General features: G+C 38.6%; 1 protein-coding gene across 1 annotated transcript in view; it reads right to left on the bottom strand.

Annotated features, from left to right (window-relative positions):
• Positions 1 to 17,355, bottom strand: part of LOC101868355 (gamma-aminobutyric acid receptor subunit pi-like) — a 41,158-nt gene that overhangs the window by 5,112 nt on the left and 18,691 nt on the right. Inside the window, exons 6-8 of the mRNA XM_005144066.4 lie at positions 13,648 to 13,785; positions 3,277 to 3,429; positions 2,226 to 2,419 (exon numbers count right to left, since the gene is read on the bottom strand). Of these exons, the coding sequence (XP_005144123.3) occupies positions 2,226 to 2,419; positions 3,277 to 3,429; positions 13,648 to 13,785 (485 nt within the window). The remainder of the gene's footprint in view (positions 1 to 2,225; positions 2,420 to 3,276; positions 3,430 to 13,647; positions 13,786 to 17,355) is intronic.

Below are 17,355 nucleotides of genomic sequence, written 5' to 3' on the forward strand. Positions count from 1 at the left end.
GTAAAGAATTTCTTCCTTACATCCAATCTAAACCTCTGCTGCTTAAGTTTCAACCCGTTACCCCTTGTCCTGTCACTACAGTCCCTGATGAATAGTCTCTCATCAGCATCCCTGTAGGCCCCCTTCAGATACTGGAAGGCTGCTATGAGGTCTCCATGCAGCCTTCTCTTCTCCAGGCTGAACAGCCACAACCTTCTCAGCCTGTCTTCATATGGGAGGTGCTCCAGTCCCCTGATCACCCTCGTGGCCTCCTCTGGACTTGTTCCAACAGTTCCATGTCCTTTTTATGTTGAGGACACCAGAACTGCACACAATACTCCAAGTGAGGTCTCATAAGAGCAGAGCTTAGAGGGGCAGGATCACCTTTGACCTGCTGGTCACGCTCCTTTTGATGCAGCCTCGATCCTCTCATACATTGGGCCCAAGGTCTAGGTTTTCACAGTCCCTGCGTCTGCCTTCCAAGACTTGGGTGCTGCAGTCAGAGCCTTTGCCAGTGAAGACCAAGGCAAAGAAGCCATTCAGAACCTCAGCCTTCTCCAAGTCCTGTGTAGCCAGTTCTCCCGAAAGTTTCCGGAGGGGGCCTACATTGTTCTTAGTCTGTTTTTTAGCCGCTACATACCTATAAAATCCCTTCCTATTATCTTTAACATCCCTTGCCAAGTTTAGCTCCAATTGGGCCTTCACTTTCCTAACTTGGTCCCTAACTTCCCGGACAACATCCCTGTATTCATCTCAGGTCACCTGTCCTTGCTTCCACCTTTTATAAGCCTCTTTTTTCCTGTGAATTTTTCTCAGCAGCTCATAGAAGGCTACCAAATTGGTCAGCAGGATTTCCTCTCGGTGAAGCCATGCTGGCTGTCACCAAGCACCTTTCTCTTTTTCATGTGCCCTAGCATGCCTTCCAGGAGAATCTGCTCCCAGATTTTGCCAGGCACAGAGGTGAGACTGACTGGTCTGTAATTCCCCGGGTCATCCATTTTCCTCTTCTTGAAAATGGGGGCTATTATTTCCCTTTTTCCAGTCATGCAACCTCATTCACCAGCTCCTTCAGGACCCGCGGATGGATTTCATCAGGTCCCATTCAGGTTTTTAAGATGGTCTCAAACCAGATCCTCTCCTACAGTGGGCCCAAGGTCTTCATTCTCACAGTCCCTGCATCTGCCTTCCAAGATTTAGGTGGTGCAGTCAGAGCCTTTGCCGGTGAAGAACAAGGCAAAGAAGTCATTCAGAATCTTCTTCTGGCCATTTATCCACATAGCACTCAACCACACCTTTTTCTGCCTTTTTTTCCTGTTATTCTCACTTTCTATCTTTTCCTTTTATCTATTCATCCAGAAATTTCAGAAGCTGCTTGATTTTTTCCAATCATGCATACTAGATTCTGTTCCATCATTAAAAGCTACAAGACAACCAGCTTCCAATTTGTGATTTCTTTTTCACTGCTTATGTGAAAACTAAATACTGAAGATGGAAGATGTGACGAAACTTCTTCATGAACCTGTCCTGATTATTTCAGCAAGATGACAGCCACTGGGCTCAAAAATGCCTATGTTGATTTGATCCCCTTTTATTTTAAGTATATTTCACAGTATTTCAGGGTTGTGAGAAGATTTGCTGCTCATTAGAGCAGCAAAATGTGCTGCTATAATAATGATGCAGAACAGAAAGTGAGTCCCAGCCTGAGCTTCAGCTGCAGATGTTGAAAGAGGAGGTGTAAGCTGAAGGCTATATACACTTAATAACTGAGGTTGTCTCATAGTATGTACCATGCATGCACGGAAGGTTTCATAAACAGCATGTGATATTGTTTTTTCTTTTTTGCTCTACTGCAATAAGACTAAGTCCCTAATCTCATTCTAATTTTTAAACTGTAAATGTATGCTATTGCAGGGGAGACAACAACTGCCTGTGATTTTTGCGATACATCGCAGGGGAGACAACAACTGTCTGTGATTTTTGCGATACATCTAGCACATCGTTTGATAAATGGCCATAAAGTCCATGCCCAAAAAAAAATCATGATGGAAGTGTGTATCAGTTTGATGTCTTCTAAAAAGGTCCAGTTATACAACTATATTTTCTTAAGGATATTCTGCTTTCACTGCCCTTATTCCAAAATAGAAAATTCCTTAAATACATTTACCATTAGTGCTAAGATAAATTATTCTCTTTAGTGGGTATCATTAAAGTCTATTTTGCAGGATAACAGTAAAAAAATAAAATACCTTTGGAACTTCCTTTGAACTGAGTCGATGCAACGTGCAGAAATGAGCCACTGCATATTCTAACAGTGCTCCAAAGATGAAACTGAAGCAGATACCAAGGTACACATCAATTGCCTTAATAAAGCAATTAGCATTTGGGAGTGAAGTCCTGGCTCCCATCATCAGTGTTGTCATAGTAAGGACTGTGGTAACACCTGTGCAATGCAAAAAATATAGGTTCTGATAAAACACAGATAGCAATGAGGGCCTCTACTGCAAGGGCCCTCTACAAGACAGTTTTGGCTCTCTGAACATCTAGTATGCCACAGCAATTAATGTGTCATGCTTTGGAAAGAAGATTTTCAAATGAACTTGTGATTCTCAAGTTAAATGCTTAAAAACACTTATGAGAAGTGTTTGTAAAGCTGAGAAGACTGGAAATTAAAATGAGAGATATTTTGGTGGCATAGAATGTATATTTATGATTAACACATTACTACTGCAATACTGTGCAAATGTTCCCTTGAAAATATTCAGGTATGATTTTTCTCAGTGCAGTTGCCCATCTGATGTGAAATCTTTCTTTCTCCTCTATTCTGTAGGAGTTTTTTTCCCCACCCCACCTGCACTCTGATCAAAACTGCATTATTTCCCTTTCAGAATATCCTTTATTTGAAATTAATTATAATTGATCTCTTTTAATTCTCTTATTATTTATCTGTTAATTAGTATGTATCATTAGACCTCACAAAAGTCTCACAATTCTGCTTCTGCACACCATGTGGTTAAATATGTTGAAATTATTTCAAAAATTACTTTTTCTTCTTTGCTTTCAGCAGCCTCCCCTGCCTCTAAATCTCCTGTAGTTCCTGAAGACATTTTCTTAGGAAAAGAATAGCAAGGCTTTAAGGGGAGTCTTCAGAATGTACTGCAGATGACAAACTAGAAAACTAATTCCATAAAACTCAAGCATTTGCAACATTTGAAGTAGATGCCATATATACTCAATAAAGAAAGCATCTTAATGATCCAACTCAGTTTGGTTTGCTGTGTTTTATCATCAGCTTCTCACCTATGCAGATTCTGGCTGGAACTGATGACTGGCTTATCCAAAATGATACCCAGGAGAGCACAACCAATAGGATTGATGGCACATATGTCTCTAGTATGAAATACAAGATGTTTCTCTTCAGTTCAAAGTGAAACACTAGTTTCGGGTAACGTCCTGTGGAAAGAGCAGGAAAAAATATATTGTGAAGGTGCAATTCATTAAAAGTTCTTTAAATTATCAACCTACACTACTTTTGTGCATTACAATGCAGGAGAAGCCTAACAAACAAGCTTGAAAAAACACAGCTCTGAAAAATTCTATCATGAGGACTATAAATTGAACTGACGGATAAAATCAAAATATATAGCACCCAGTCACCATATCCAGAGTTTCATTAAAGACACCTTGAACTGGAAATTCAGTGAGAATTAGTGAAGGCAAAAATAAATTCACCAAAGTGTGGAAAGGATGTTTCATTATATAACACAAGGCAAGGAAATTTGAAATCACATATGTATTTAGATGTGGCTATTCATAAGAATGAGCTATTATATAAAGTAGCATAAAAGCAACTGTCATTTCATAAAGTTAGCATGGGTCCTTACCTTTAACTGCCTCACATCTCTGGTTTATTTAGCTTTTCTTTTCATTTACTATTGCTCAAGAAGAGGCTTAAAGGTACCTTCTGGGATACTGCTGACCTACCTCTTACATTCCACTTAAAGCCAAACAATATCTTTGCATCTTCACTATCTGTTTTTTATTTTACATGAGTGCATGAATGCATTGAAGTATTTGTGTTGGTCTGAGCATATCACTGTTCTGGCTTCTGAGTGAGTAATTTCCAGAAGATGAATATTTGGGCTCACAGAGTCAAATACCGGATTGGGTTTAATAAGGAGACAGCACACCGGTAAGCAAAGCCTGACTTTTGTTATCCAGCTCAGTAACTGAGCAAAATTTGGCTATGTTTGGGCAGCAGAAGCACAGGATCTGAAAATGTTACCAGTAAAACAGATCACAGTAAGGAAAAAGCTTGCTTTGTGCTAATTTAAATGTGATTAAAAACTACTTAATCTGAAGTTCACAGTTCAAAATTAAGTGTTAAAGTGTTTGGTTTTAGTGACATCAGTTTTAACAACATTCACACCAGATTATCAGTGAGAGCTTGAAAACACTGTCGTCAGATAGCTTTGGCTGCATCTATATTAATCCAACAGATTATGGTCTCGAGGACCCATGTTCATTTCCAATGCTGCATGCTGTGAGTCAGGACAGAACTATGGAATGGTGAATGCACTTTAGAAACAACAAAATATGATCTGACAGCCTATTTGTGCATCCCTTAGGTGCACTGTGAGACATCGAGTCAAATAAAAATACTTTTAAAAGCTTGAAGAGCAAGTAACAGAAGCCAAGAAACATCTTATTGCTCCCAGTCTAGCAAATGGATGGTTAAATTTCTGTATTTAAAAGTATTGTAGAAATTGCACTGAGGGAATAACAAGGTTTCACAGAATTCTTAAAACCAGAAAGAACTGACTATGTAGTCTGACTTGAATCATGGGCTTTTATATTACCCCAATTATGCCTTGCTTTCAACTCAATCACTTTCGTTGGAACAGAATTCACCTTTCACAAAGACATCTAGGTTTAATCTGAGGATATCCAGACATGCAGCATCCACCATTTCTCTCAGTAAACCATTCTGTATGTTAAAAATTAAGGCCTAATTTCTCAGCTGACTTCAGTCTTCTGCTGCGTTGACTCTGCCTCTTCACTAATGGATTAAATAGTCCTTTGGTAGTCAGTTCTTTCTGCTTCTGAATGTACAAATACACTGTATTTAGGATTCCTCTTTAAGTTCAACATACTGAGTTCCCCAGGTTTCTGTCTAATAGAAAGACAGAAAGATGGACAGTAGACTTTAACTATCTCCATGAGACAGGAGGGACAAAGATGATTTATACCTTTATCATAATTTTTATGTGAAAAGAGAAATATTACATTACTGTACCTCTGTCAGTACTGTGACTCTATCAATACTGCGATTTTTACCAATACAGTTGTTTCAGTAAAAGTCATTTTGCCTACCAAAACTGATTTTAAATATAAGCAGACCAAAGTAAGGCACTCAAAATTTAGGATGTGAAAAACTTACAGTTCACTGTGCAACATTATTTCTGCTTCTGTCTGCATTCATCCTTGCCCTAAATCAAGCACTACCACTGTGAAAAAAAAACACCCTGTCTGTACCATGAAAGACTGTAGCATAAAGCATAATTAGGGAAAGAGAATTAAGGTTGTACAGCCAATTGTAAATCTGTGGCTTCCTCGTATGGAAGAGCAATCATTTAAAACCTTATTAAAAACTGTTAAGGATTTTATGAATTTTGCTTGCAGTCTTCTAGGCTGCTATTTAACTAGAACTCAAAGCAGATACCTTAAAGAATAGAAAGAGAAGATTTTCTCTGCAGTGTTTGTACTGTCGTTACTGCAGCATAGTAGCTGTCAGCACACAGAAGGACAATGGCACAGTCACTGCAAGTGAGGGAAGGCTGTCAACCCAGAGGTCAGGTGAGATTACTGAGGGTGCAAACCATCAATAGTCCTCCACCAAAGTTGTCTTCTATTTTTGTGCTGACCATAGGGCAAGATGTGGTTCCATGTACCCACCAAAGGGGAGTGAAGAGACTGGACTATGCTTCCTGCAAAATACCACTTGGGGTTTCTGTGGTCAAGCCTTAGAGCTTATCTTTGAGAAGGAAAACTCTGAAATAGCTGATACACAGCAGCCATGCAGAAATACCTTCATTAGCATCCTACAACTGTATCTCCATTCACCTCTGTATAAAAGCCAAGTGTGTACATGGGAAGATAGCTCAAAATATCAAACATTTTGCCACTTTGCTGCAATGTCCAAGCATAGACAAGCTCTTTGAAAATTCCTGTGTTCTTTCGTGTTATTTTCCTGATGCCAGAAATTTCTGAAGTAATGTGAATAACAAAGAGAAATAGAGATGTAGCAGCTTATAGCTGAGTGGCTTTTGGGGGAACAAAGAAAAGGCATTTCTCTAACCTTAAGGCTTTCTGCTTTCTGCAGAATCCAAAGACACATCATGGATATGATAAAAATAGCATCAGCATTTCTCTAGATTTCAGAAGAGCTTTTAAAATGGAAATTTTGAAGCAACCTATATAGAATTCTTACGAACTTCTGCAATAAACTGAAGGAAGTAGTAATCAAGAAAAAGTATGCAATACATACTTACGTTGCTAAAAAAATGAGCAATGGGACAAAATGAACATAAAGAAGTATTACAGTCTTTTTTTCAATTACACTCCACAGGTACCAAAAGTTACCATCTTCAAAACAAAACAAAATTGATACTCCTATTACATGAGTTGCATATGAGATAGTAATCTCATTGCCTTTGACATGCACATTTGAGACTATGCTGACATCAGCCAGATCAAAAGTGAAACAGGTTCATGTAATCTTAGTCCTGGCTTTACTATATTTAAGTACAGCTCAAGCTGCCTCTTCAAAACTGTCAAATTTACCCCTTGCTTGAGTCTTATTGACAACAAAGTATTGCATAGAATCATAGAATCACAGGTGGGAAGTGACCTCAAAAATCATCTGGTCCCACCTTTCTAGGCAAGCGAGAAGATGCTTTTTCATGTAAGTTTCTGGCCCATGATGGATGTCACCTCGGTGTGCGACAGCTCTGATTTCAGTTGGATAATGTGATGGAAATAATCACTGTGCAAGTAACTATCTGTGAAGCAAAGGCCTAATGTTAGCACTTACCTGCTTACAAAGTATCAAATTACTGTTTCTCAGATGAATCTGAAGCTAAATGACTGACAGTATACATACTCCACCTCCTAGAAGGTAAGCTGTTCTACTTATGACCTACTTAGGTCACCCCACAACAAAAGAAGATTAAGCTGAGTTACTTGGGCTTTATAGAATTTACTAGATGGCAGAAGTGCAAACTGGATAGTAGCTCTAGCTTGTACATAAAGAACAAATCATGAAAAAATCATGGCAGTCAGGTGAAGTTCCCAATGACTGGAAATATAAGCCCCATTTTCAAGAAGGGGAAAATGGATGACGTGGGGAATTACACACCAGGCAGTCTCACCTCTGTGCCTGGCAAAATCTTGGAGCAGATTCACATGGAAGTGAAAGGTCCTACACCTCGGTCAGAGCAATCCCAGGCACAGCTACAGGTTGTGCAGAGAAGAGATTCAGAGCAGCCCTGTGGGAAGGACTTGAGGGTGTTGGTGAAAATGAACATGAGCCGGCTTCAGTGTGCGCTTGCAGCCCAGAAAGCCAACTGTATCCTGGGCTGCATCAAAAGAAGTGTGATCAGCAGGTCAAAGGAGGTGATCCTGCCCCCTCTACTCGGCTCTTGTGGGACCTCACTTGGAGCATTGTCTGCAGTTCCAGTGTCCTCAACACAAAAAGGACATGGAACTGTTGGAACAAGTCCAGAGGAGGACCACGAGGATGATCAGGGGACTGGAGCACCTCCTGTATGAAGACAGGCTGAGAAAGTTGGGGCTGTTCAGCCTGGAGAAGAGAAGGCTGTGTGGAGACCTCATAGCAGCCTTCCAGTATCTAAAAGGGGCCCATAATGATGCTGGGGAGGGATTCTTCACTAGGGACTGTAATGATAGCACAAGGGGTAATGGGTTGAAACTTAAAACAGCAGAGGTTTAGACTGGACATAAGGAGGAAGTTTTTTACTGTAAGGGTGGTGAGGCACTGGAATGGGTTGCCCAGGGAGGTGGTGAATGCTCCATCCCTGGCAGTGTTCAAGGCCAGGTTGGACAGAGTCTTGGGTGACATGGTTTAGTGTGAGGTGTCCCAGCCCATGGCAGGGGTTTGGAACTGGATGATCTTAAGGTCCTTTCCAACCCTAACTATTCTATGATTCTATGAGCAAACCTAGATAGCAGTCATAGTCTGCATACCTACTCCAACTCACAATACTAAAGTAGACATGAAAGAAAGTGAATTTCAGTTGGTTCCAATTGGCTACTTTTGTTTCAGTATCATAAAAATTATAACAGCATAGACTTTACCAGTAGCTGAGCAGGTGCTGTCCAGGTCTAAAATAGATCTTTCTGAAAGCAAGAAAAGATAATGTATTCCTCTTTATAACTTGCCTTTGAAGTTTGGATTTTGGCTTCTAAAAACAGCATTCTCATTTACAGCACTGCCTATCTGAAACTTTGTATAGATCTTGCCATAATACTGGTAACTTTATTAACACTGAGTATTGCTGCACTGCCCAAGAAATTGATATAGACCTAAACAAACAGACTTCCTTACCACCCTAGGTCATCCATTTTTTTATTATCCCATTTTTCTATGGCACCTCTTCCTGGCTGATGGCAGAACGCTGCATCTCTGCTCTTTCCTGCTGCCCTCTGATCAGCAAATGGTCACAGCAGAGGCACCTGAACGAAGGACTGATGCTGTATAAACACTGTCAGCAGTTCCTAACTTCCACTCTGGTGTTACAGGATGGGAATATCTTCCCCGCAGTTACTTCCTGTGGACTTTTTGATGAACTCTACTCCAGTAAAAGACTGCTCCACATCACTCTTTATGTAAGAAGCACTTTGGTATCCTGCACACGGATGTGCAGTCAGGCACAAAGGCACATTCTTCTCTATCATGAAATATGCATGCTAACCCCTTGGGTGCCAGATAAAATGCGTGATGTGCATCTCACACAAGTGCGTCAGTGTAACTCTACCAATGCATCATCATCTTCTCTTCTTAGACCTTTTAAGGGCACAGTAGAGGAAAGCTTTAAATAGAATTTTACTGCTTTAACTATGTGCTGAAAATCTTGTTTTCAGTATCCAATCTTTCATTGTTTGTTCATTTACAAAGGAATGACTAGTGTCCTGCTTTTACCCAACAAATAAGCTGTGCAACTGAAATGCAATTCTCTGACTGATGTAGTAAGCTAAGGATGTCAATATACCTTGATTGAAAAGTTTGATTATTATCTAATAAACCTCCCGAGCCTTAGGAAACTGCAAATAGGCCTCTAGGACAAAACAAGGTAATGCCTATATTTCAAGAGAAAGAGACTGTGACTGATGAGCACACACTCTGTGTAGGAGTCTGTTATATATATACACTCTTATACATCCTTTATAGTCTATATATATTCTGTATACTTTGTGATTTTCAGTTCACTAATTATAAACTAGAGCAACTCACTACTGGCTTAGTACTGCCTCCCACCTGAGAAGCTAATAACGTGGAGTGGCCAGGGGCCAAAAGAGTTTCAGCACTGCACAGCTAAGCAAGGTCTGACGGCCTCTAGCTCAAGGAGGCTAAAGCAGGATTTGTGATAGATGTCAAAACCCTGGCAGTGACTGCAGATAAGGAGCAGCAGCCAGCTCCCTTCACCTTTTCAAGAGGGCAAATGTCTTGTCTTTGTGCATCAAGCAGCAGAGACTGACTTTATGCTTCTGTCTCTTCTTTGCCTCTATTCTGCCAAAATAATACCATCTGAATATGTCATTTTGCTGCACCTTCACGCTTCTCTAAGTGGGGATGTACACCAAGAGCCCTGACTACTTGTCATAACTCTCCCTGCCTTCTGGGCTCAGGCTGAAGACTCAGTGTTAGAATAGACATGAGCAACCTGAGCCTCTTCATTCCTGCTGCTGCTGAATACTTCCAGTAGTGAAAGTAAGACTTCAGGAAATTTGCAGACCAGAAGAAAAGCTATCGACAGACAATTAGCTTCAAGTATTAAATTACATTTTTGCTTTTTTTCCTAATTAAAAATGTTCACTGAGATTAATTAGCTATCACTTGCTTTGAAAACAGAAACATTTATTGAGTGGGAATACATGGGGTCTGCCCAGTGTCCAGTACTGCTCACTGACAAACACGATGACATTCTCTTTTAAGAGAAGAGTGTTACCACATTGGAGAACAGGATTAGAAGTCAAAATTATACCAAATACTAACAAAAACAGCCTGCGTAAAACAAGACTCAATTCAACAAAAGCATGTACAAAGTCCTACACTCAGCTAGGGATTACCAGCTCCCCAAACAGAGTACAGGGAATATGTAGCTACAGGGCAACAAAGGAGGTGGAGTATTAGAAGGAATCACAATATGAACAAGGTAAAAAAAAAATCCTGCAAAAAAAGCAAATATCGATCCAGAATGGATAAAGAGGAACAGAGTTCATCAAACGCATTAAGTGAACTCTTCACACCTTGGAGGATATCTGATGGGAAGAGGGTACCCAGTTTTGGGTGCTGCATGCCAGCAAAGTTAAGAGTAATACCATGAGAGACCAACAGCAAAAAAAGGAGATCTAGAAAGCTGGTTATATATATTAAAAAGAGGGACATTTTTGATGAAAAGAAATATATATGTCTTGAAACAGTGAAAGACCTGATGAAAAATAACAAGAAATTTGGCTTCCATATCCATTGTAATGGGTTTGAAATGCAGCAAGGGAGATCAAGATTAGAAATGAGGAAAATATGTGTGTAATAATCACCAGGAAGAAAAAAATCATCTGGGGAGGTTGTGAAGGAAACAATTTAGAGGTTTGACTAACTCCTTGAAACATCTGTCAGGAAGTAGGCTGCAGATATAGACGACTCTGTCTTGTAACATGAGAATAGATTAAATGAATTCTTAGAGTGTGTTTCAGCATTATTGCTATGATTATTTACACAAAAAGCTAAACTTTAACTGTCCTTTGTTGCTTTTATATTTTTGCAATAGGAAAGGTTTTTCATACCACTATTTATTACTCTGGGAATGCAGGTGGTGCTGGCTACACAGCTAAAATAAAAACCCAGCACCCATGGGTTTGGGGTCCAAGAACAACCAGTATAAGAACTGTAGATGAAGACATGTAGAAAACAGTTCTAACAATTAATTTGCCAATGTCCAAAATGAAATTGGTCTGTACCAAAACAAAATCAACACCAAACCATAGTCAGCAACCTAGCTAACATTATTCAAAGTGACTTACTATTATGTGGTTACAACAATGTGATTATTCTTCTGTTGATACATGCTATTCTACAAACAAGATTAATCCACAATGCCCTTTTCTTAAATTTACTGAAGTTGCTTATGCAGGAATTTTGCTGACTACATTTTAAATTTGGCTGTCAGTGGCTGTACATGAACTTAAGTTTTGCAGTGTTGTACAATATTGCACTTGCACAGCAGCTGTACTGTTTGTTCAAGTTCACAGAGTATCAAATCCTGATTGCTTTTTTTGCTGTGTTAGGAAATCCTACACACAGTTCTCTTGCATCTTTAGCTTTTTGAATTGCAGTTGTTACAAATAACTGTTATTTATAATGTAACTTATTTATAAAGTAAGGAAATGCAAAACATAATTTTTCATTTCAAAATTGATTGCATCGTTCCATAACCTGGTTGTTTTTTTTCTTTTAATATGGGCTACAGTAGGCACTGCTTTCCTAAGAAAAATAAAATAAAAATGTAGGAAATAGCACCTAATACATAATGACTCAATAGAAAATGGAAAGGATTATGAAATTTCATTATAAAAGTACTGCACAGCACTTGAGAACACGGCATTCTTGAACAGGAGATTTGAAACAAGCAGGTGTGGGAAATTTTAATCTAATTAAGTTACATGTGTTAAAATCTATAATTACAAGGAAAAGTGGCTTTTGACTTTCTATATACGATTCCTGCCAACATAAATGGAGGAAGACAGCATCATTTACTGAACAGACAAACACAGTTCATCCTATCATGTCTCTTCAGTTATAACTGGAAATTGATTTTAGTCTATTTGGTAAAAAAATAATACAAGGTTTTTTGGCTTTAGAGTCTGGACTCCGTGATAGGAGATAGTGAGAATTAAGCAGGTTTTCTCTTTCTATTTTCCTGTAAGGTGAACAGGTCCTAATAGCCTTCTGAGCAGAACAGCAGTAAAGGATGATTCTCTTTTGATTGAGCCAGATGTTGCTTACCCAGAAGCTGTAAAGAGGAGGAAGGCAAGCAGGCATCATTTATTTAAGGAGCAAGATACTTTGCCATCCTGGAGCCTGCTAATATGTATTTCATTCCTATTTTATATCTATTTAGAGAACTCTGAATTTTAGCCTGAATTAATATCTGAAATTAGATCATAAAGTTTCTGTGTTGCATTATTCAAGCAGAATTATCCAGTAATGGAAGAGAGAAACTATATTCCTGTGATTCAGAATTAGTAACATACCCTCTGATGAAACTACAGGTTTTAAAGATGTGTGTGTCTTCATTTAAAGAACACCAGTTGGCTTGTTGACTTCAGCAGAAGAGAAACTGAGTAGGCAGTGAAGAGCAGCAACGAAAGACCCAAAGAGCATGAAGCATGTTTGTCAGGTCTTGAACTCTCTGAAAGCCCTTTTGAAATCTCTGGGAAATAAACAGAAGCAGACTTTTTCCTGAGGGTAAATCCACTGTTAGAGGAAACTTTCTACAGTGGTTTTCTAAGATCAGCACAAAAACAGGTCTGAGGAAATGCTTCTGATCCTTCCCTGGGCAGAGGAACCTCAGGTTGAACAATATGCCCACCAGGCTGGACAGAGGCTGCTGCAGATAAAGAGCAACTCCTACATGGATATCAAGCACTATCCACGAAAACCAACTTCTTGTAGTTGTTTAAGCACAAAGCACATTCACAGAAATATCCATGAGTGAATAGAGGCCTTTAACTTCCCTAATAAAGCCAGAGTGGCTGTTTCCAGGAGGCTGGGAACTGGGTACCCAGGGTTCCCCATCTCTTCTTCAATTTAAATGACCAATTTACAGGTGCTGGGTAATGGGTTGAAACTTAAGCAGCAGAGGTTTAGACTGGATATAAGGAAGAAATTCTTTACTGTTAGGGTGGTGAGGTACTGGAATGGGTTGCCCAGGGATGTAGTGAATGCTCCATCCCTGGCAGTGTTCAAGACCAGGTTGGATGAAGCCTTGGGTGATATGGTTTAGTGTGAGGTGTCCCTGCCCATGGCAGGGGGGTTGGAACTGGATGATCTTAAAGTCCTTTCCAACCCTAACTATTCTATGATTCTATGACCTCTGCCTTTACACAGAAACAGTAGTAAATGTCTTGTCATCATTCTTTAGGTAATGTGTAGCCTCCAAGAAAATGCTCAGAAACTCTCAACCTTTAGATTAGCTTGGTCTCTGCTGGTAGCAACTGAAAAAGTATTTACAGTTTCAAGAATAGAACCTAGTAGAAAATGAAAACTGTCACATCTTAAGAGAAAGCCATGTGCTCAGTTCTGTAATGCTCCTCCATTTCCAGAGCCATATTCCAAACTGTACCTAGAAAGTGTTATAAGGGTGTTCTTACCTGTCTCATATACTGCTTCAGATACAGATGTGAAGTGGTCTTCTACAGTGTATTGTGCCAGTTGGAGAGTGTCCAAACCTCGAACTGAATCATTTCCTCTAGTCCAGTAAAACATGACATCATTGATGTTATAACCCCCTGTAGTGATACACAAGCCAAAAAAATGTGTTTATTTTACACAATAATTAATTTGTGTTGAGCACACTTATGGTTCAGCTGTTTCTTATTTGCCTGCCTGAAAGTACAATTAGACATAAACAATGACGGGGTTTGGCAGAATGTAATGCCTGTTTGCAATGAAACTCCCACTAAAATGTGAAGTCTTGTAATTTAAAAGCTGACTTTTTGGAGGTGGTCTTTTTTGTATCTTTTATTCTAGTATAAATGACAAACTAGTAAAAGAGATTAGTACCACATGGTATTCTCAAGGCAAAAGCTCTTAAGCTTTAAAGAAATAAAGCTTTCATAAATTACAGCACTGCCAGCATTCGAACCAAACATTAAATGTACCCTTTGTTGCTTCCCAGGATGCTGTTTCTTGATGCAGTGCATTTGGGCCCCATTCCCAAAGAAATGAAGGAGTGAGGAGAGCAGCAGCACTGCTGCATGCAGGCACTGTGCTTTGAGCTGGGCTTGGGTCATCACTTGGGACTACATTTTGGCTTAGGAGCCTGGAAGCTTCCAAGGACACCAGCTTGATGCTCATGTTTCTGCAGGCTCAATAGCGTGGCACACTTCAGGGGCCCCAGGAGATATCCTCTTAACCTTCAAGTGGTAATTAGAAGCTGAGACGGGACATGAATCATCTATCAGAAGGCAACTGTATTTTGCACACACTTGTCAATATGCAGCACAATCATAGCAAAAATACCTCCGTAGCTTTTTCCCATTATATTAAAAGGCAGGCAATTTTCAGAGTAGTGTATATGATTAATTCAAGATTATGTTAATGTAATTTACATGTTAACAGGGAGCATTTGAACAGCTTTTCCTTTAGCTTACTTTGATCAATCATTCTTGTATTTGACAGACTTATATTGTACAAGTGCTAAGCTTAGGAGATGGAAACATGAGCAGATGACTATTTTTAGACTTCAGTCAATTGTAAGTAAATTACAGTGAGAAAAGAATGCAATACATTGCACAAGGGTATATGCTGCAAAAGGAACAAAGCACAAGAATCACAGAAAAGAAGATGCATTAAAATAAAAACGGCAGTTTAATATTTTCAAGTTAATGGCTTTGCTTCTTGCAATGATAAAAAAAGACCTAATTTCCTACAGCCATTTAATGTAGGAAAAACAGGAGTTCAGAAATTTCACTTCAAGGAAACACTGGGCTCGTTGCCTACGAAAGTGACAATTTCAACTGGAAATGCTCTCTCCCTGATGACTCTTTAAATGGATATATTGTTTTCACTGTCACTGGCAGTTTTTTTAAAAGGTAACATGACCAGGAATCTCTGTTCATGTTATCATATCTATAGCAATTAAAGCTAAAATACTGTTGTGCCAAAAGACTAAGCCAAAAGCATGTGTATCCAAGCTAAGTTTTAAATTCCCTAAAACCACATGCTGGGAAATCTCCCAGATTTGGGAGACAAAAAATAAAAGTAACATTTCCTACAAACAAATGATAGCATTGTCCTCAGTCAAAACAAAGAGGTTCATAGAAGCAGTTTTTATGCATTATTTCAGGCATGGATTTGTTTTACTTTCCCTTAGTATAAATGAACTGCAGATATTTAAATAAAGCCTAAAGAACTAGAGAGCACCACAGTAAATATTTATTTTACAAGATATTCAGTCTTCCAAGTTGTGTGAGATGGGAAAGGTGACACAAGCATATCCCCAAATGGAGGTTGTTTTGCTTTAATAGAGCCATTTTTGTTCCAAATTATTTTGATTAGTTGAACAATAGGTTTTGGTCATCCTTCCTATGAAAATTCATTGAAAATATTAATTCCAAAACCCTATTTGTAAAGGATTTTCTTGGGAGAGTCTTCCCAATAGTCAGCAAAGTTAAACAGCATAGTATAAAGTTATTCTTTATTCAGGGGATTAATGTTTTACTAATTATAAAAAGTTTTAAAAGTTAATAGAGACAAAATCCTTAAACCATGTTATTTGGCTTTTACAAATAATCTCCATTCTCTTTACATGACACTGAGTTTTCATTCTAACTAATTCCTCAAGCCCAAAATGTCCCATTCCTGTACTTTGCTGATACAAGTATGAACAGCTAATGTCAACAGGGTTAACTACAGGAATAGTAAAATTTGGATTAAACATTCATAGTGCCTAATACAAATGAGTTCTTTTACCTTTCTGTTGCTAATTTTAATTTCCCCTGATTGCCAAGCACAAGTTAAGTGCCTTCACATGGCTCTTCACTGAATAAATGCTAAAGGACAAGTTCAAAAAGGAAATTAAATTGCAGAGATAGGCCCAAAATAGGAATATGTATTTGGACTGGAGGCTGTGTGGGGAAAAATTGAGGAAATAGGCCTTTAGCCTAGCATGAATGAATGCTGGTGCTCCCTACCACATGAAAAAGAGCATGAATCCCCTGGCAGTACCGAGACAGGAGCCCTCCAAGTCCCCATATGTCACATCTGTAATACCAACAGAGTGGCAATCCTCTGTCTCCTAACATATGCCAGTACTACCTTCTAAAGTGTTGCAATAACGGGAAAAAAAGCAACAAACATTGTGGCTGAGATGTATTTTGCTGCATAGAAAGTGTAAGTCAGCAAATGTTATTAACTAGTTATAGTAGAATAGCACATTGCAAAGGCCACTAGGTTGCTTTATTGTGTAGTCATTACTTGCCATGTTTGTCTTCACATTTGTAATCACTTAACAAAAAGACTAACCTTTGTTTCAGCTCAAATATTTGTTATATATTTTACTATTTATGTATAAACATCAGTATTTCTGTGTATGTGTAGGTATGTTGCATTCACAATACTTAGTTCTAGGTAATGGTATTTATAAGCAGCATTCTAGGATGATCTACAGATGATTCATCTATAAATTTACTTATCTCAAAGAAAATACTGCAGTACACTGAAGAAAAAGGGCTAAAAGCACACTCTTCTCTTGTATTTATTGCTTCTAGCTGTTTTCCTCAAAACTAAACACCAATGTCATGAGAACATTTGTGAGGACATTACCATGTTTTCCCCTTGGACAAGAGACACTTGTGTGCTATTGAAAAAGCAGATGGAATCATTCTGGAAAACACTTATTTTCAATAATATAGGGGATTATTTTTTAATACTGTCAAATAAATTTTAAGTTCCTGTGGGACATAAATTTCATTCTGGAACTAGAGAAAATATTAAATGACTCACTAGGCAATGCTGTTGATGTAAACCCATATATGTTGATTTTCCAAATTAGAGATAAATCCAAATTCTAATTCAAATCACTATTTATTAAACAGAGCTTATAAAAGTGCTGATTCTAGAGGGACTCCCATGTGAGGAAAATTTTGGGGTTTATTTCCTTTTGTTTCCATCCAAAATGAAACTTTGCAATCTTCTACTTGGTCATTATCAACAAGAGACAAAGAATACATACACACACTTCTGAAATTATACACAGTAAAACTTGACAAGCACTGAAAACCTCCTAAAAGATTTTGAATATCTGTTGACATATATTGGAACATGCATTTTGATCTCACAGATTGTTTATTCTTTAA

This window comes from Melopsittacus undulatus, chromosome 4 (genome assembly GCF_012275295.1).
Source record: "Melopsittacus undulatus isolate bMelUnd1 chromosome 4, bMelUnd1.mat.Z, whole genome shotgun sequence".
NCBI lineage: Eukaryota > Metazoa > Chordata > Aves > Psittaciformes > Psittaculidae > Melopsittacus > Melopsittacus undulatus.